The 19,999-nt window shown below is 38.7% G+C and overlaps 1 protein-coding gene across 1 annotated transcript in view; it reads left to right on the top strand.

The window, feature by feature from the left end:
• The window catches only part of MACROD2 (mono-ADP ribosylhydrolase 2), a gene marked incomplete at its 3' end in the record, with an annotated part of 798,315 nt that overhangs the window by 166,261 nt on the left and 612,055 nt on the right, over positions 1-19,999 (top strand). Inside the window, exon 3 of the mRNA XM_031062830.1 lies at positions 14,366-14,395. Within this exon, the coding sequence (XP_030918690.1) occupies positions 14,366-14,395 (30 nt within the window). The remainder of the gene's footprint in view (positions 1-14,365; positions 14,396-19,999) is intronic.

A 19,999-nucleotide genomic window follows, 5' to 3' on the forward strand; every position in this document is an offset into this window, starting at 1 on the left:
ATACCCTCTCAGTTGATTGGGATAAACAATTGGGAGTGCATAAGGATATATGCAGACACCTTATCTAAGTTTGGAACTTGGTTTGAACTTTGATTGAGATTTATTGTTCTTTTAGATATGCTTGATCGCATTACAGCCTTTAAAATGTTCAAGGCCAGGCATTTTTGAACAAAAGTGGTGAATAAGTGACTTGCATTTAACATAAGTAGGAGGTTTCTCCAGCCTAGGAGTTCCTATCTCAACCTTGATTAAATAACCCCTCCAGGAGGGGCTCAGACAAAGACTTGGTGTGTGTTTGCTCAGAGAGATACTGCTGCTTTCTGCAGATCTCTACAAACTAAGGGACTTTTTAAAGACTTTATGGCTACAGACATCCTGGCACAGAAGGGGACTTTGTGAAAAGCACATCTGCTGTCTTGCAGCAACGTGGCCTTTTTATGAGAGACACGACATATTTCTCTAGGAACATGCATGGCTTGCCTGTTGGTGAGGTCTGTATAGTTCACCTTTCTGTGTTTCTGAGCATATTCCAGGATGCTTGTGAATACTTCTGTGGTATTTTATCTACCCTCTGGCTCCCCCCAGTATCCATTAGTAAAAGATCATACACATAATCAGTTAAAAACTTGCCTTGGATTTAACAAGTTTCCTTTTTGGAGAAGGATTGCATTTTTTGTGGTGAGACGGAGTTTCTCTTTTTTGCAGTGCACATGGCAAAATGCAAGGCTGGCTGATTGGTGAGTTCAGCAAAAATAAAATAACTTGTTCCAGTATTTTAGACTTTAAAATGCCACTATCTGTCTTACTAGCACCAGTCCTTGATTTATGGCAGTTCTGCTTGCACAGGGATTGCAATGTCTTCTAGTAAGAGTCACCAGCCTGCTCCTACCCCTTCCTTGCACAGATTAGATGGCTGTGCAGTATTAGTAGAATGTAAACTAGCAGTTTAAATGAGATTACTGGGATTAGTCATCTGGATGGACAAGATTTAAAGTGGCCTTGATTGAGGTCCTTAGAATTGTGAAGTAGACAGCAAAACCATTATGGACAAAAGGAAAAATGAGAAATGGGAAATAGATGCAATGTAAGAAAGGATTTGGTTTATGTTTTGGGTATTTCAGAAGAAATAAAGGCATTACATTGCCTTTCATTGCTCTGATCGGATGGTGGTTTTTTGTGGCAAGAGATAAGTGAAACATACTATGAAATAATTTCTTTTTAAATGCAGAGTTTCATTGCAGTAAGAAATACCTTTGCTGTGGAAATCAAGTGAAGGAAATATACTTTGTCTCTAAATGTATCTATGTAGCACCATGTGTGTCCAAAAGACTTGCTTAAGACACCTTTCATCTCACTATTTTTATATTACAGCAAAAAGACTTTTATATAGGGCCAAAAGACTGAGTAGGAAATACAGATTAACACTCAGTGGATCTAGACAAGTCCTGTATAATCAAGGTGTTGCAATATTGAAGTAATAAACTCTCCCCACAACTTCACATCTTGGAAGTAGTCTGTGCTGAGTTTTATTCTTGGCTTGTAGCTTGCTATTTCCACCTCCTCAGTCTGATAGCTGTTGTCTAAGGAATATTGGAATTTGTCTTTATTTTTGGTCATTTCCTCTCCCTCATGTGCAGTATCAAAGTCACCCAGTTCTCTTCTGCTACAAAGTGTAGCTTTTCTCCTTTGTTCTCGTGTAAGAATTAAGGGGTTTTTTTTCATTGTAATTTTCAGTAATTAAACTGATTAGAATTAAACTGGTGGGGAAACTGCATTTGATTACACAGGCAATACAGAGGAGGTAAAACTCATCTAACTAGGTTCCTTTCCAGCCTTTAGGCTTTTAATAGCTAAGTTAATTTCCTAGAGGAGTATGGGCTGATTGAAGGAAAAACTATAATCATTAATTGCAGTAGATTTAATTTGTTTTAAGTATAAAGAAAAGACTGCCTGAGACTTTGGGGGAAGAACAGAGCCATGCTCCAGTGCAGTCCCTTATTCTAGCCAGATCACTGTGGATTTTGCTGCCTCTAAAATACTCTGGTAACATTTTGGGACTGTTGGTGGGTTTTATACATATTGGTAGGAATGATAGCAGCATTACATGAGATAAATTATCAGGACATCTTTTCCTGCAAATAATGACTTGTGCTGGGTATTTGGTCATGTGGGCTTTGAACTGCAATCTCCCTTCCTCATACTTTGGGCACAGCAGATCCTCTCTAGCTCCACTGAGCCATCTCTTTGCTGATGTGCATATAGAATGTGGGATTGATGTGGCTGCTTTTCAAGAGAAAACAGAATTCTCCATATTCACTGGAGTTTGGGGGGTTTTATTGTCACATAATTTATTTCTCCCTGATGGTTAGAGCATGTGACTGCTGTTCTGGGGCCTCTCTCTATTAATTGCCACTAGAAAAGTAATTTTATATAGAGCTATAAAAGATGATTCATCATTTTCTTTTCTGAACAGCTATAAAAACATACTTTACCTGCCTCACAGATGTGCTTATGTGTAGTATAAGATGCCTGTGATATCCTTTGACATTACTGGTCTCTGTATTCATATAAACAATGTCCGTACTTTGCCTAATTTTGCCTTTGTTTTCTTAGTACATTTTTCAGAATTACTCAGCTGCCTCATAAATCACTCTAGCAGTATTAGAATAGTAAAATGAAGTGTTTGCTCTGCACAGATTAGATTATAGCATCCTTGTTTATATTTCCTAGACATGGAATAGACCACTGGGAGTTACATACTAATCCTGGATTCAAATGGTCTATGTGAAAGCTCGTAGCTTCTTAAGATCTTTGTTTTTCCTCGAAGTATAGAAGGAAAAGTAACTCATTAAAATATCATCTAATTGACTGCAAGTCATTAGAAAGTTGCTCTAGATGGACTGTATGTATTGCAGCATTTTGGAGAAAAAGGATTCAACTTGGACCAGTGTGGTTTTTGAGCCAATATTCATCCAGCAGGGTTTTTGAGCTACATGTATTTGTCTTCCTTTTTGCCTAACAGAAAGATTGGTAAACCAAAAATATAGAAGTCCTTATTTAAGCAGCACTTTAAAAATGCTCAGTACCAGCACAAAAAATGATCAGCATACTTTGAAGTGATGAATCAGCTTTCCCCAATTTATCTTTGGTTTATTTATCTGTAGAAATTGTTTGTAGGATTTTTCTCTCTTGTTCTCAGTCCTAAGCTCTGATTCACAAGCCACAGTCCTTTTTATTGAATCTCTCAGTGAGAATACTTTGTAGGCTATACAAAATAGCTTCTGATTGAGTTGTGGCCCAGGCAAAGGGCACATGTGTTCTATTACTTGTTTTATGTGCTGGTATTACTCTTGAATTAGTGGGCACACTGTGACTAGAAGCAATGAGAAAAAAAAAGTAGCAAAAATAGCAAGTATGAGCAATTCTTGCGGTTTTGGGTAGCGGTTATGGCTGAAAGGATTTGTGGTGGAAGTGCTTGTGGTGATGGTGGTAAATTAACCACAAGCATCTTGGCCACCAGAGGGTGAATTTATATCATCTGTCTTGGGTTCACAAAACACAGACGTCCCACATTGCCACCGGACAGTGCCTGCCTGTCATCATCAGGTCTGGAGCGAGATCCGTCTTCCACACGTGTTGTGCATCCAGAAGTCTTGGCTCATCTAGACCATGGAAATATGTTGCCTAACTGGGAATCACCCTACATGACAAGGTGGCATGTGTCCTGCTTGATACAGGCAACATTTCCATATCTAAATTGACCAGTGGCATTAGCAGGAAGCAAGGACATGAAATCCTAAGGATGACCCACTGGTGCCTATATGATAAAGTTACTGATTAGGAGTTGCAGCTTGGTGAGTATTTTTCTGTCTGCATGGCATTATCAGTGTCGACAGTGCAACATCCTGCCCTCCTGTTGTGCTTCATAGAAAATGAAAGCTCCTTGTCCAGCATAACCTCAGTAAATTTTTCATCAAAGCCTTAATGCTGCTTCTGCTAGAATGTACAACCTTATAACAAGGTTGCCTGTTTACTGCAAATTTTTGGATAATAGCTTTAATCTGCCTTATCTTTAAGAAGTACCTGTAATTGTAGTGTTAGAGAGGGATCTTAAGAGTTTAACAAATCAACTCATTGCTTTATTAGGCAGCCATGGGGAGCCCAAGGGGCAGGCACACAGGTGATGGCCAGGGACATGGGGTGCAGGGCACTGTTTGCTAGGGAAGTAACCACACGGCACAGCTCGAGCTGATGGTGGTTGGGATAAATCACAAACTGTGAGCATCTGCAGCTAGGAAAGATTAGAAACCCTCCACAAGCTGACAGGAACAAAGAATTGTCCCACACAATCTAAAATCTGTCATTGCCAGGGATTTCATCTGGGCTCTTGGCTCTGTCATGCCTTTGAAAATATCTTCAGGCCTTCCCATCATTTTGATTATTTGTGATCTTCCTTTTCTTTAAAGTTCCTGAATAGAGTTTTTAGAGTTTTCAGGCAATGTGAAAATAGTAAGTTAGCGGTATTTTTTTTCAAACTTTAGTTTATGTTTCTCCATTTTAAGATGTGTCATGGACTGTACGTTCCAAGAGCAGTAAAATGGAGAGGATGATCGATCTGACTAAGCTGACTTACTTTTATCATAAAAGGGGAAGTTTCTGATGTCTCTGATAGAGTAAGTTGATGGCTACACTTTATTCTTACTGTCTTTTATGGTCTTCTCCAGATTTTTTTTAGGCTACAGCTTTTTGAAACAGACAGTTAAGAAAAAGTATGGATAGTATATTTGACAGCAGGATAAAGAAATATTTGGGACATTACTATTAGAGGCAGTGTATGATGTCCAGTCCATATTTTACCATAATGCATTATTTCTAGTTTGACTGAAATACTGAGGTTATTAAGTTCCACTTTCCCTTACAAAGGAACACATGACTGTTGTTATACAAATATTTAGCCCTATAGGAACAGTTTGGGCCTATGTTTGAAAACAACACCCCCACGACTTTAAAATACATAACCAGATCCTCTGTTTCTTCTGTAATGTGGCTCCCACAGACCACAGTAGGAGCTGCTTCTAATTTCAGGCTATATAAAGAAAGGATCATTAGAGAGGTGATGCAACATGATCATGTGCAGAGCATGTTACACTCACCCAGTTGGACACATTTTAAAGTCAACTTCAGTGCTTTGCAGGCTCTTCAGCTCCTACAAGTCTGCGCTAGTTGCTTGCAGGAGCTTGTAATTCATTGTCAAAATCTTCCTTCCAGGCTGCTCTTGCAAAAACAGTGCAATAACAGCTTGCCTTCCTCTAACTTGGAGGCAAAAGTTGCAAGTAAAGTCTTGTCTGTGTAGCTGAAAAAACCAAACAATACCAAACCAAAACACCAGGGCTGTTTCTTGTTTTGTAGGACATCAGGTGTGCCTTTTTTCTTGTTTTTTTTTTTTTTAATGGATTGTTCATAAGTGTTACTACCCTAAGAAAAAACAGTGGTGTGGGCATGTGCTACTTTGACTTGAAAATACACTCACTGAGGTCTCCCTGCAGCTGGAGCCATGACCACCCTTGCTTGGCTTGCCTGGGAATAAAACAGGGGCAGTGTGGGATGTGTCTGCACCACAGGGAAACTCTTCCTGCTGGTTGCCCCATGGAGAAATGGCAGGACAAGGCCCCAGGTAGTTTCTTTGCAGCAGTGGTCTTTGATTTCATAACAAATTAGGGTTTTTAAAATTGATTTGAAGCCTGAATGTTGAATATTAATGTTTCAGGACTGAAATATGTTAGTTTTTCTTGCCTTTTGTTTTCATTTTCATAGGGTAACTGTTGCTTTAATACAGCTTTTTGCAGTCTGACATTTTCCTCGGAGAAGTTAAATATTAGGCATTTTTTTGTAGCAAAATATTGAAATGAAACCTAGTTTAATTTATATATAGCTACACCATAAGTACCATAGCTATGTTTTAAAAATAGAAGAAAAAGGTCATAAGATACATGTAGACTTTGGTAGGTTCAGAGCTGGCTGTAATTTTGAAAAGACAAAAGCAACAAAAGCTTGAAGAGCTTCAGTCTGATTTTTTTTTCCTGCTTTCCAGATAACATATTCTAGTTCCTTTGGGATACTGGAAAGATGCCTGAGTTTTATAAATTTCACTAATTATTTTGCAACAATTACTACCAAAACTGTTTTTCTAATTGTGCTAGTAGAACCTTGGACCACGTCTTACTTTCTTTTGCATAGGCTTTTAAATATTGATAATGATTCTACTTAAATGGATTAATTATATACTGCAGCACTTTGATTCCCTTTAATGTTGCATTTACAAACCACACAGATGGCCTAAACTATGTAATGAAGAATGGGTTTTAGTAGACCTGAATATTTTTGTCCTCATTATTCTGTGCTGAAGGAAGTTCCTGTTGCTTTGCATTTCAGCTCAGCTAGATTGTTAAATACCTTAATGATCTAGAAGGCAACTTTTAAGTGGCTGAGCAAATGACAAACTGATGCACAAAATGGATCAAATCTTAATTAATCTCTTTCCCTTTATCATCGTGTAGTGCATGTGACAATTTATCACCCTGATTTAGAATGAAATTGTTCCTGGTTTGTGCTTTTCTGATGTTTCCCGAAATGAGAGGAATGAGGGGAAAATGAGCATGGCTGCTGCAGAGGGGCACGCACAAAACATGGCCATGGATCTTTCTGTGCTGACCAGCCACTTTTAGCCTTTTCTGACTCCTTCCCTGCAAACTGCAGGTTCTGATTCAACAAGTCTGTCGTCTTCTCCCTCCCAAGGATGACATCAGCCTCATCAAACAGGTTCTTCTAACTGTCCTTCTTGAGGCACTGGCAGGAAACCTTCTCCTTCTTCATCACTTTCTTTCTTTTCCTTTGAAATAGATGGTCCTGTCTAGCTGAAATTAATACCACTGGATGGGTATGAGAAGTATGAATTTCATTGGTAGGAAAGTGTGAACTGCTGTTTTTGCAAAAATTTCACCTGGAAGTGCTTTGTGTAGTTGTGTTTGGGACCGTTCTTAAAAAACAAGTTCATTTGGGTTTTGGGATATTCTTTTAAGTTAGATTTTTTTGTTGTGGTTGTCTGACTTTCCCACCAAGAAGCAATTTTGGTGGAGTCCTCAGGCTACTGCAAAATGTAGGTTTCTTTTAAAGCTGCAACCTAAACTTCAGTCCATATGGAAGTTTATACAGCAGCATTTAGGAAGTACTCTGGGCCAAATACCTTCTCTCATGGATTTTTCTCAGGATGTGTTAGTCAACTTCAATTTCTGTTAATTTTCTTTCACCCTGCATTAAAGCAATTACTGTATTTCACTGTATGGAAAAAAACCTGTCATTCTGCTCCCTCTGCTTTGAAGTTATGCCTCCAATTAGGCCAAGTTGAAGATGTTATCCTGATAACTGTGTGCTCATTTCTGTCCCATGCTGCTGTCTGCTGCCTTACCTGCCTTGGGTCTTTGGTGCATTTGGTGGCTTTTTTTTACTCATCATATCAGATTTCAGAGATGCTTTGCATATGACTGATTAAGCTTAATGGATGTAATGTATAACTTTTAAAAATAACCTTCTTGCATAAATGCATATCATGTATTGAGTTGGTAATGTATTAGAAGAAGAAAAATAACTGAGACCTTATGACAGTTATTGTTTCCTTATTGAATTCAGAATGTTGTGAAGGCAATTTCCTTGACAGGATCAACTCCAGAGTACTTACTAGCATGCTGATTATTTTTTTCCCCTTAATCTACCTCTGACATACCTTTTACAATCTTGAAATTAGAGACAATGACTGCTTTATTTGCAAAGATAGCAATCCTTAGTTTAAAAAAACTCTGTTCTCTGTAGAGAATTTGTGAGTGGGGAAGAGAATATCACAGGGTTTTTTTTTTTAATCTTTAACTTGTACTGTGCAGTTTCCATATCTAAAAAAAAGGTAAGATATGGAAAACTCAATTCCTTTTTTAGTATCCCACATCATCTGTTTTGCTGAAACAAAGATGATGGAAACTTCATGAGCTGAATTGTTTGGTCATCCTTCTAGGGACCTTGGCTTTTTAGAAAGAAAACTTGAAACTGGTACTTCCTATTACGAATAAAATGAGACTGGGTAAACGTTTGTGTCTATTTGCAGAGAAGTTTAATAGGGAGAAAAGGAGATTTTTTAGGAATGAAGCTGAAGTCTTTTGAGTGTGTATTGAGAGTATGATGTGCTCTCGATCACACATTAAAAGTAAGCAAACCTGGAGAGGAGCAACTTGCTTGTAGAAATCTTCTGTGAATTGTTCCACCCATATTCTGGAGCTCTTTCTGGGGTATGGTTACGTAAGTGTTTTAAATCAATCTTATTTGGCCACTTAAGTGCTTTAAGTCAATCTCATTTGGCCACTTAGGCCTAGTGGTTTTCTGATTTCCAGTAGTCTCTGCTTTGCATCATTAGCCACTGACATAACTTTGCCAATCTGGCCCAGTCTGTTGTTTTAATGTTATTTTACCTCTCCTGACTGCTGTGGCTGTATATGCAGGGAAACATTTTAAACAGAGTGGTGACTGTGTTTTATTTACTATACCTGCTCCAAAATGACTTCATGATCTTTAAGCCTGAAGCTTTTTACTTCAAGGCAGCCAAACACATCTCTCACTGAAAATGTTTGGATGTACAAGGTGCAGCTGTTATCTCACTCCTCTTTGTTCTCTCTGGTTTCTTGAGAGAAGATGAAACGAAATGCAGTGACAGGTAAGGATGTCTCACAAAACATGTAGAAGAAATGTAGCTTCCCATTCCATAAATTACTGTTACTCTGCTCACCAGCTGCCTCTTATGATGTTTTATTGATGAATAAAAATGGTGTCTGAGGCAATAGAATGTCTTGCATCTTACAATACTGCCAGTTATAAAGTTGTCTCCTTGAATAAATTTCACAATTAGAAAGTATTGACAAAAATATTCAATCTTTTTTACATCAAAATAAGCTCAAACATCTGCTGCCAAAGTCAGACAATATCAACTAATCTTTTAGAGTTATATTTTTATTATACTGACAGATGCATGGCTGCATGACATAGATGTCAATTTAAGTTACTAGTGCCATTAATACTTGACAAAGACATGCTCCCAGAAGAATTTATGTTCTTAAATTGTTGTCAGATGAGTATGTGCCAACAAAAAATAAACAGTTATTCAGCCGTGTTGTTAACAAAGCTAAAAGTGTGTTATCTCCAGAGAGATCACAAAAATTGCTACTCACATCATTCCTATTCTCTAAATTCCTCAGAACTGACAGCAGAAGAAATAATTCTGTGCCTGCAATTGCCTGTTCAACCTACCCATCCATACATCCTCCTTTACTTTTTGTATGTTCTGGCTAGCTGTGCAGGAAGATTTTCAGTTTTGTTTGAGGTGAACTTCTTCAGCATTCAATTACTTTCCTCAAAATTTCAAATAACCTTACTATTTGGTAAGAATGATATTGTAAAGAGAACAGTGAGGAAAATATTAACGCCACACCAGAATTTCTGATCTGCTTATTCAGTCAAAAAACTGCTGGAAAGTGATAGAACATTGTCAGAGGATGGATTGTAGGAGACCAGAGATAGTGCTGAAGGCAATCTCACCCCTGAGCAGTTGCACCTGTGCTAATTACCAAAGAGTAGGACCAGCCCTGCCCTTAATAGGGCACAGCTGTGTCCAATAAGGATGGCTGTTAGGAGTGGGTTAGCTGATGGAGAGGAGGGCTGGAGAGTTGGCGTTTGTTGGCTGGGCTGTGAGGAGCAGTGAGGGTAAGGTGGTCGTGCAAGGGACAGGAAGGGTCAGCTGGCCATGCAGAAGGAAGAGAAAAGGAGTCAGTGTTGTGAGAAGCTGCCTGTGGGAACTCACGGAGAGAAGGTAGGAAAGTGTTACAGTAAGGTGATAAACTGATGGTGACAGTCAGATTGGTGCCAAGCACTGACACCAACAGTTGGAGACCCCACACTGCATAACTCTTTAAGAAGGCCGAGCTTTAAAACGCTGATGTCCAGTTCTTATTTGTTGAATTTGCTGCTATATTCTTTATTAAAATTTGTACGTTTTAGTAACCTGAGCTTTCGTTGTGGATATTCCATCATGAGCAGCTAAGCTTACTTTGAATTCTTTCCTTCCAGGTTTTTTGTTTTCTTTACTTTTTTTCCCTTCTCTCCCCACACTAGTTTTTTTGAAAGAATTTTGTTTCTTAACGCAAGAGTTAAATTCTCAGGGTACAGCAGACTAATGTTCTGGGTTTCTTTAGCAGGTTGTCCTGGTGCTTTTAAAAAGCATGTTTGTCTAGTCCATTGAGGTTTTAAGTAACTGAAATACTGAATTTCTGGTTGAATGTGGGGCTATAAACATCTCATTAAGGGCTAAATCGTTATCCTTAGTGATTAGATACTGGGGGTTTTTTTGTTGAAGTGATTTTTTTAGAGTGGCTTTTTTCTTTGGGATGAGGCTGAACTTTGTAGAAACACTTTCTCTGCTAATGGTTCTAATATCCCTATTAAAAAGAAACCCAGACCCAAAGGGCTGAAAGCCATCTTAACACTTCTAGATGTATTTGTGCTCACTGTACTGAGACAGACTGTGAAGATGAGATCTGTCTGTCAGAATGCAGCATGCAAGTCTCCTTTTAAAGTAGTGGTGATGCACAGTATCTCTAGAGTTGTAATTTGTGTCATCATGAAGCCACTATTTAAAGGACACCACAGGAACTGGTCTCCAGATATGATGCTCTTTTTTTTACTTTTTTTTTTAAAAAAAATTGAAGCTTCTGTTACTGCTGTAGGCAAAAATATTTAAAATTACATGAACTCTCACCTCTGCTGCCTCTTTAGGGCCATGGCCAATGATGTTTTGGATGGGGTTCTATCAATGTGTGTTGTATTTCAGTCTGGTACAGCAGTCTGCTGCCTGCCTGACCACTCTGTGTAAATATTAAAATAATATTTCAAGTTTCTATTGTGAGTAGATTTTTGGAGTTAATGCTCAGGAATCTATTGTGGACTCTAGTTTTTAAGGAGGCAATTTCAGAGAGGTTGGGCAGGTCACTTTGAAAGGGTGATATGGGGAATGAAATGAGGTGCAAGAAGCCTTTATGCCCATTTGTTTGGAGCCCCTCTTTGCTTTCTTTTATTGTTCTTTGCTTTGGTAACTTGGTAGCAATTTCATCTTCCTGTTTCCTCTCACCCCAAGTCTCCTGTGACTTGAGACTCTTGTGCAGCTCTGGAAAAGAAAAATAAGAACAAGGGGTTAGCCAAGATGGATTTACAATCTGCAGTTTTAAAATCATAGAATCATGAAGTGATTTGACTTGGCAGGGACTTTAAAGATCATCCCATTCCAGCTGTCCTGCTGTGGGCAGGTGTTCTGGGGTGACACCTTCCACTCAATCAGGTTGCTCAGGGCCCTGTCCAGTCCAACCAGGAGCCCTGCCAGGATGGGGCATCCAGAGCTTCTCAGGGCACGTGGTGGCATCAAGGTGTTCTACCCAAGGTTGGGCGTGCCCTGAGTGAGAGGAGCTGCAGCAGTGTAACCTGTGGGGCAGTTTGGGCTCTGTCAAGTTTGGAGGTTGAAAGCCTCCTGGGACCTTCTGCTGGTTGCTCATACAGCTGCCCACAGTTGAACCTCTACAGAAGGAGCAGCTTCCAAAGGGTTTTCCAAGACTTGATGGTTTGGGAGCACTGATGGACAAAATGCAGCTGCAGATAAACGCAGAGGGACTGAGAGGAGAGGCCATGCTTGCTCCAACATAATATGATGTGATTGCAGCCATGGGGCTGTGCTGACCTCTGTATGGGAGAAGATTCATTAGGTGCTAAGTGACAAAGTACTTCTGTAGTGGTAAGACTTTCCCAAATATGGAAAGAAACGTGTGTTTTATTGAACCTTTCAGGAAGCATCGGAAAAATCTCAGAATAAGAGTTCTTGCTTTTTGACACATTATCTTTCTAGAAAAGAAACTGTAAATGTAAATCAGTCTTGTTCTTTCCTGGAATCATAGGGAGATGGTTTGATTTTGCTTCTATTATGCAAGCAAAATTAAAAAAATAGAGTCTCTGTGAGTTATTGCATTTTCAATAGCTGTAGAAGATGCATTGCAGCCAAAAACCCATTTGAACTGTTTTTACTGTTTCTATAGAGAAGTGTGTGGTGCTGACTTATATGTTATTAAGAAGTTTTTGGAAAATATTGGCAAGATGAATGTTGTCAGGAAAACTTAATGAGAGAAACATAATTCTCTGAGAAGCCATTGAATGTAAGTTTGCAATGGAGATGTTGGCTGGGTATCCAAAGAAACTTTTTTAGCAGTGGAAACTTTGGTAACAAGTTTTAGCTGTGTGTCTCAAGTCTCTTGAACATAATAACTGAAATCTTAGAACGTGACTCATGTAAGGATTAGAATAGTTTAATTGTAGGTGTATTCTGCAGTGCCAAAAAAATAAGCTGGAATAGCAGGCAGTAGGTGACACTTTGTTCCTTTTAGTTTCTTCTGATAAGAACTCTCCTGATTTCTATAGCAGATAAGTACATTTTAGTGCGGGGAAAGTGATGTTACCTGTTACAGGAGGTCTTCAGAAGCAGCTGTAGAAATATGTGAGGCTGGTTTTATTTGTTTCTTTGTTTAATAGTGAATTTCAGTCAGGGCAAGAGTTAGGTAAATATAGCAAGATTGACGTTCTTTGCAACATGTCTGCACACATTTATTATTACCATCATTATGTCTTTGTCAAAGGCAATATGTTCATGGCAGTACTTGCTCTCTGCTAGCACTTTAGAGAGGATAGGCAAGAGATGTTCATCACTTACAGATAATTTTGTTGTTGTTTTTGAAAGTTTTCCATTTTGTGCCTGTTGCTCCAACCTTTCTGTGTCTTCAAACAAGCACTTCATTGAAAATGGCTCCAAATTACTTTGTTTCAGAAAAAACGTGTTTTTTTTGTCCCATTTTCCTTCATCTAACGTTCCAGGGTACTAGAACCAGACTTGGATGAGGAAAAAGCATGAGAACATCTCTGTAGGTCATGGTTTTTAATGATTCCTCAGTGACAGCAGGACAGCTAATCCTAGGATGAGTAAATAACTTAGTTAATTAGTTTGCTTTGATTTGATATGGTCAGTTATGCTGGATATAAAACTGCTTTTTTTTTTTTTTTTCTTTTAAGAACATTGCATTTTGACTAATGTAGAAGTAGCTCTTGAGTAATGTAGAGGTAATTTTGAGCATGGATCTTGGCTGTGATGGAAAATCTGGCTTTCTGATGAAGGCAGTTTTACTGCAGTGTCAGGAAAGCTGGCTGCAAATGTTTGAGCTGAAAATAGATGTTAAGTCCAAGGTGTTTGTAGAATATCTGATAAAGAAGAAAACAAAGATAATTGTCGATTTTATGTAAAAATCTCAAGGAAGTGATGAAAAAACCCAACAGCAGAGAATTTGCTGTTTACGTGCTTCTATTGAAGAGACAGGAAAATGGCATAAACAATAACATATAGAAAATACCTTATTTATTCTGTGTATCTTGCTATATACCCTTGTCCTGTAGCAGGACATGGTGTGAGCCAGCTGTTCTTTACTCATCAGAAATAGCTGTGTCTCTCTCTTTGTTTTAAATATATTCTGATACAACAAGGATTTGTTTCTCATACATCTAAAGAACAGGTTTAGAAGCTTAGGCATTCCTTCTGTTTCTGCCTAGGCACTGAAAGGAAAATATTTGGCATGACTCCAGTTGTGCTAGCTTAATTTGAAGGACCATCTTGTATCACCATGCTCTGAAAATTGCTTTTCATAAGTGATTTATCAAGTTCTGGCCTGGGTAGCTGGATGGTTACAGTGCTGAGTCAATTAAGCCTGCTGAGGGAAATCCCAGCTCAATTGCACAAACCCTTTTACATCAATGGAACCAGGATTTCTCATCATCATCCCCAAAGGTCCCATGGCATAGAAAACAAGGAGAGATAATCAGAAGTTGCATCAAAGTCTATTTAAGTTTCTCTACAATGGAAATTTTAAATTAATTTGGTAATCACAAAGGAATACGGTTTATAGAATTAAAAATGCAGGATTGTAATTTCATAACCTATTCAATGCATTAGCTTTAGTAATTGTATTATTGTTTTATTTATTAGCTTGCATTTTCAAAGGTTCTGCAAAGGTAAAGATTGTGATTGCAGTTTACAATAAGTGATTGTTTTTGCATTAAGTGTTTTCGGGTAAGGGAAGAGTAGCAAAGTTACTGAAACAATGGACAATCTCCTGTGAAACATCTTCTGTTTTGGTTCCATGAATATTTAGGAAGCTCAATGCTAATAATTCCCTTTTTGTTTTTCTTACAGCTAATTCCAGCCTTCTTGGAGGTGGAGGAGGTGAGTCTTTGCATAATGCTTAATTCACTTTTAAACAAACATGAAATATATGCTGGACCAATGCAGAGCTTAGTTGGTTATGAAAGAATATAAGTTCAAAAGTTGGAAGTATAAATTTATTAGATGGAAAAATTCACCAAAGTCCATAATCTTTCCTATCATCAAGAGGTAAGGTTTGCAACTGCTGCTGAATTTGGTTTCAACTCTGGGTCAGAGTAGGGGCTGACTAAAACAGAGTTGGGGCTGACTAAAGGAACTGCTGAACTGCCTTATGCTGTGTTGTGTTTTTAAGTATTTAGGCTTTTTAATTTACTCCAGGGAAATCTCAAATGTATGATTAATAAACTATTTTAACAGTTATGTGGAAATATTAAAATACGGTAAAATGTAATTTTAGTAAATGAGTGTGGCTTTAGATTTTTATTTTTTTAAATGTTATGGTTTAAACTTGGTTGCTTACCTTACTCTGCTTGTCAGAATAGTCAGGTAGATTTCAATACAAATCTTTGGTGCAAGTCAGAGATGCTACTAACGTGTCTACTGCTAAGGCAGGGATGCTCAAGTAGATATCATTGTATTGCTTCTAAATACTTGCATGCTGGTTTATTTTAGTAGATTGATGCTATTTTACTTTTGGTATTTCTGTAGCACTGTGGCTATAAAATCTACACGAGTGGTAAAAATTCAGGAAAGATGTACCCATAAAGAGCTTCATCTCAGTTTCAGTGACTTCCCCTGCCACCCAGAGGGAAGGGGGAGAGATCAGTTCTGGAAATTTCCCAGCGCAGGAGCAATGCAGGCAGCAACTAATGCTCCTTCCTGGTGGGAGTTAAAAAAACTCTATGATCAGAGATTACATATGTAAGGGTAAAGGAAAGGGCTCTGTAAAAAGACAGGCAATCTCTGTTGCTTGTGAGGCTGCAGGCTAAGCTGTCAAAGCTGTTGTTTTAACGGAACAGGCAGCTCTTATTTTGGACTAGGAAAAGGTGCTTGACAAATAAATAAAATCATCTAAATAAAACCATTCACGTTCCTCAGCTGTGTATCTGGACATTAAAGTACAGGGCAGCCTTACCTGTTAATCCTGTTGGATTAATCTGTTTCTTTTGATTTGAGTTAGTTGTTTGCAGTATACCAAATTTTTCTTTGTTTAAAAGATAATCCTTTAGGAGGTAATCCTTCACTAGCTGTTCCTGTTTCTGCAGAGCTGCTCCTCTACCTCCCTTCCAGCACTTGCTCCCAGCTGGTAACATTGCAAAAAAAAATATAAATCAATGCAAATGTTCAAGTTCTAATCAGGTTCCCAGAGCACTGCTGCTGCTGAAAGGATTTGGCTATTAACTTTCCATGTTATTTATTCAGCTGGACTGTACTTCAGAAGTTGATATCTGTTCAGTGTGGCCCTTGATAATGTGGCTCTCCCTCTGCAGCAGATGGGATGAGCCTGTGCTGTGGGTCAAATTAGGATTTTCCATGTATTTTATGTGTTAAAAGTGGCAATTAAAAGATGTTCTCTCCCCTTATGGCAGACTGACATGATGGCAGCCCAAGGTGCTGCTTCCCCTCCCTTCCTCCTCCTGCCCTGGCATCCTTTGGGGCTTTTACTGCCATTTTAAGAAATCAGTGCCTTTGGGGTTATGGGGAAGCTGCTGTGTGAGGTTGGGTTTGGGCATGCAATGAGTTCCTCTGGGTACAAGCTGCTGCAGCCCCCATGGCCAGAACCCCAGTCCCACATCCTTTGATCTCTGGTGGAAGGATAACCATGTACCCTCTTGCTTGTGGTACAGGAAAAATACCAAATCTGTCAGTTTTAGGGCTTAGAAGGTGACTGCTCATGGCTGAGGGGCTGCATGTGTGAAGGTGCCATCCTCCACCCATGGGTAGGGCAGCTGATGTCCTCAGAGCACACTGGCTTGTGATTTCCAAATTTTCTGAGTAAGAATCCTGAGAGTTTCATTGCCAAAGTATTCTAGATTTTGGGCAGGTGCCACAGGGTGCATGTTTTGAGAAGGGAAAAGTGTGTGCAGTCTGCAGGCCAGACAGGGGTACACAAAATGAAAGCAGCCCTGGCCAGCACCCACCTGACACAGGCAGATGGAGCCTGGAGCCCCTGGCTTTTGGAAAAATGGCTTGGTACTCTCCACAGGCATTTTTCTGGAAAAGAAATTGTTTGATTCCCAGTGGAATGGTTATGGATTTTAAATTCTGGGTGTATTTTTTTTCTTTTATCCAGAAGAAAGTGACGGTAGCACTCTGTGTGAAATATTGATAGTGAATTATTAAAACTTTATTATATACGTAAACACCAAAGCCTTCTTTTGATTGCAGGTGCTGAATATTTATGATAATGCATAATACCAGTGTAGTTTCTCCAATAATGGGATTCAGATCTCCTTGGTAGTGCTTGTTAATTTAATCTCTCTGTCACTGCTGGAGGTATGAATACATGTCTTAGTTTTACAGATAAAGAAAACTGGAAATTTCTGCTTGTCCAAGCTTATGCAACAGGTGCTGTGATTTTGAGCTGCTTTTGAGCTGTTCTGTGTTTGAAATCTTTTCAGAACTAAACTCAAATTAATTGGAAAGAGTTATTTGCACATCCTGATCAAATGTTTGCCAATCACTTTCCCTGGGTTTTAAAATCCATTTTCTTGAAGAGACCTGCTAAGAAAACCAATGGGCAGCATTGTGGGTGGACATGGTGCACTTGCTTGCAAGTTCAGGGGCTGATGGTTTTGGGTGGCTGCTTGTCTTCCCTGTGTCACCTCAGAGCCACATCAGGGCATCCCTGTACTTTGATTTCCCAGAGCTGGAGCAATGGTTTGTTCTTGCATTTCCCATTTAAATGCTGTCTGTTCATTTTCATGACCATTTGGAATGAAGAGATAAAAGCAAAAAAGATACCAGAAGCAATTTTTTACAGAACTGTTAATCATAAAATCAAGAAACCCACAATGGAGCCTTTAGTTAAATATAGATGTTGAAGGGTTTTTTCTGCTTTTCAAATAACTCTGAAGTTTCCAGGATTTCATTATGAGTTTGGTGAGTGAGCCTTTTTTCTTTTTCATTCTTTACTGTTTTTAATAATTGATTTTTAATTAGGAGGCATATTTCACTTTCAGGTCTAGATTTATCACACATTCAGCATCTCACTGCTAATAACTTGCATGGAGCATTATAACTTATTTGTGCATCATGTATTATTTGTCCCATTATGTTCAACACTGCAAAGGTGAAAAATTATTAAGAAAATTACTTGCATTTGGAGGGAGTGAACAAAAACTTGGTATTTTGAAAAAAAGTGTAAGCTCTTTTAAATGAGGTGTCCTGAAATTTGACTTCAGAAATCACAGTGCCCTATTTTGCATGGCAGTCTTTTTTCTTTACACTCTTTTACATTTGTGTCAAGGAATTAAAGCATATGACTTCATGTATTTTATTCAAGCAGAGTGAGCAAGAGCTGAGGTTTGTCCTCCCTTATGGCTTTGGGTAGTCTGTGGGGATTTTTTTGGGTATTGTGCTCTGCTGTTCCCACCTAGTATTCAGTTATTTTCTTCATGGTTCATTTTTCCTGTACTTAATTTGCTGACTGTAATCATGTTCTTGTTGCATGCTGATTTCTTCATTGACTTGATTTCATTGACCTTAACTTGAGGGTGTATTTAATTTTTTAACAAGATTTTGTTGCCTATGCTAGAATTTGGGAGATATCACCTTTTAGTGTGTCCTGTTATGATCATAGTTTCTTTCAGCTCTGTACTTAAAACTAGTAATTTTGTCTTTACAAACTCAGAGAGAGGACAGGTTATGTTTTCAGTCTCTTAGAAGCATCATTTGGACCCAGTTTAAACTTCTGGGTTGCCCCAGAATATCTGTCTGCTTTTCTGTTTCTCTCCATCTCTCTCTCTTTTTTTTTTTTTCCTTTTTTGGCCAGTGTAACTATTTTTTTCCCTAGGGCTTTTCCAAGCATGGAAAAAATTAATTCCCATATAGCCATAAGTATTTTAGCATATCTTAAATGTAGACCAGACCTACCTGTCCACCCTGCCAACAGTTTGTAGGCACAGTTTTAAGCAATTCTTATGGCATGGGGAACTTTGTGTTCATGGTCACAGCAGGGAGCTGGGTTTCTCTGTACTGCATTGCATAGACCCCATTTTGAACCTGGGATTTGCTGCTTTTATGTTATGTTATAATAGTGACACAAAAAAGTGTTTTCTCCTGAAAGAAATTAGCAGACTGACTTTTATCCTGGACTTGTGTCCCTTCAAATATGTCAACTGCTGCTTGCCAGCCACCCTGTCTATTTTTCAATTAATTGTGAGCTACTGAGCTAAAAAATCCAGTGATTATCCAGTCAGTAGTGTCAGGAAGGAACAGCTGACAAATATCTTGACATCCCTCCCCTTAGCCAGGGATAAATTTTTATTCTCATGGCTGTGCCTTAGGTACATTACTGACCATGTCCAGCTGTCTTCTGGTAGTTAAATCTCTAGCAAAAAAAAAAAAAAACCCAAGAAAGGAGGTTTTGCACTTTCTTAATAGTAACTTGACATCAGTTTACTGAATGGATATTAATGACACTGAGAAGTGAAAGTTGTACAAGAGAAAATTGGAGGCAGGAATGAGATAAGTTGCAGAGCACCCTGTAGCAATATATGACAGCAGAGGACTTTAAATACCAGACTTGCCCTGCACTCTCCCATTCAAAATGCGTAACAGGAAGAAGACAAGCCTGTTTTGTCCTAAACCAGGACTAGATGCTCTCTGTTTTGGATTTCACAGGGCTTGGGTTTGGTATTTACATAATTTAAATGCAAGAGAAGCAGGGGTTTAAATCCAAAGTTCAAATTTGTGCATGGCATGGGCATAACATGAAATGCATCCCATGAGAGGGAGAGGAAAGAGTTTGGGAAAGGAGCACTGACAGGATTCTTTCATCAAGAAAATAAGCATGATTATTTGGTATTTTTTATGTCAGTCTGTTGGCATGTTCTTGTATTATGTCAAATGCATTTGTCAGATTGGGGTGTGCTCACAGCAAATGGCTCCATGGAACAAACGTGCTTCATCTGGGGTTTCAGCTGCCTTCAAAAGCTTTCAGTTGCTTTGTACACTGCATTGTCATAGCCTAGGTATGTGGATAATGGCTATGAAGGTACAAAGATTTTCCTGGTGAATAATGACCACGAGGAGAACTGATAATGTAAAGCAAATGGCCATTTGCCTTTGTTGCTAATTAATCCTTTTTGCTTGAAGATTGCTGCTACAGTTCTGTAGGGTTGTTAAAGTGTTTTATCTCCTTTTACTCTTTGCATGCTGTTCTTTTTCATCTCTGTAAATAGAGTGGGTTTGAGAGGGCTGTATCCACAAGTTCCCCCACTGTGACAGTGCATCAGCCAATTAAAATGTTAATATTTATGTATTTTTTTTCTGCACATCTGTGATAGTTCCATTGGTAGGCCCTTTCAAGGTGTTTGGTTCAGCCCAAAATCTTGTTCTTCGTGAGCTTTTTTTGTATCAGATGACAGCAAATAGATTTCTCAGCAATTTAACATCTTTTGTAGAATTTATTCAAAGTTACTATGCAAGCAAAGTCTTCAT

Source organism: Geospiza fortis, unplaced genomic scaffold (genome assembly GCF_000277835.1).
Source record: "Geospiza fortis unplaced genomic scaffold, GeoFor_1.0 scaffold185, whole genome shotgun sequence".
Taxonomy (NCBI): domain Eukaryota; kingdom Metazoa; phylum Chordata; class Aves; order Passeriformes; family Thraupidae; genus Geospiza; species Geospiza fortis.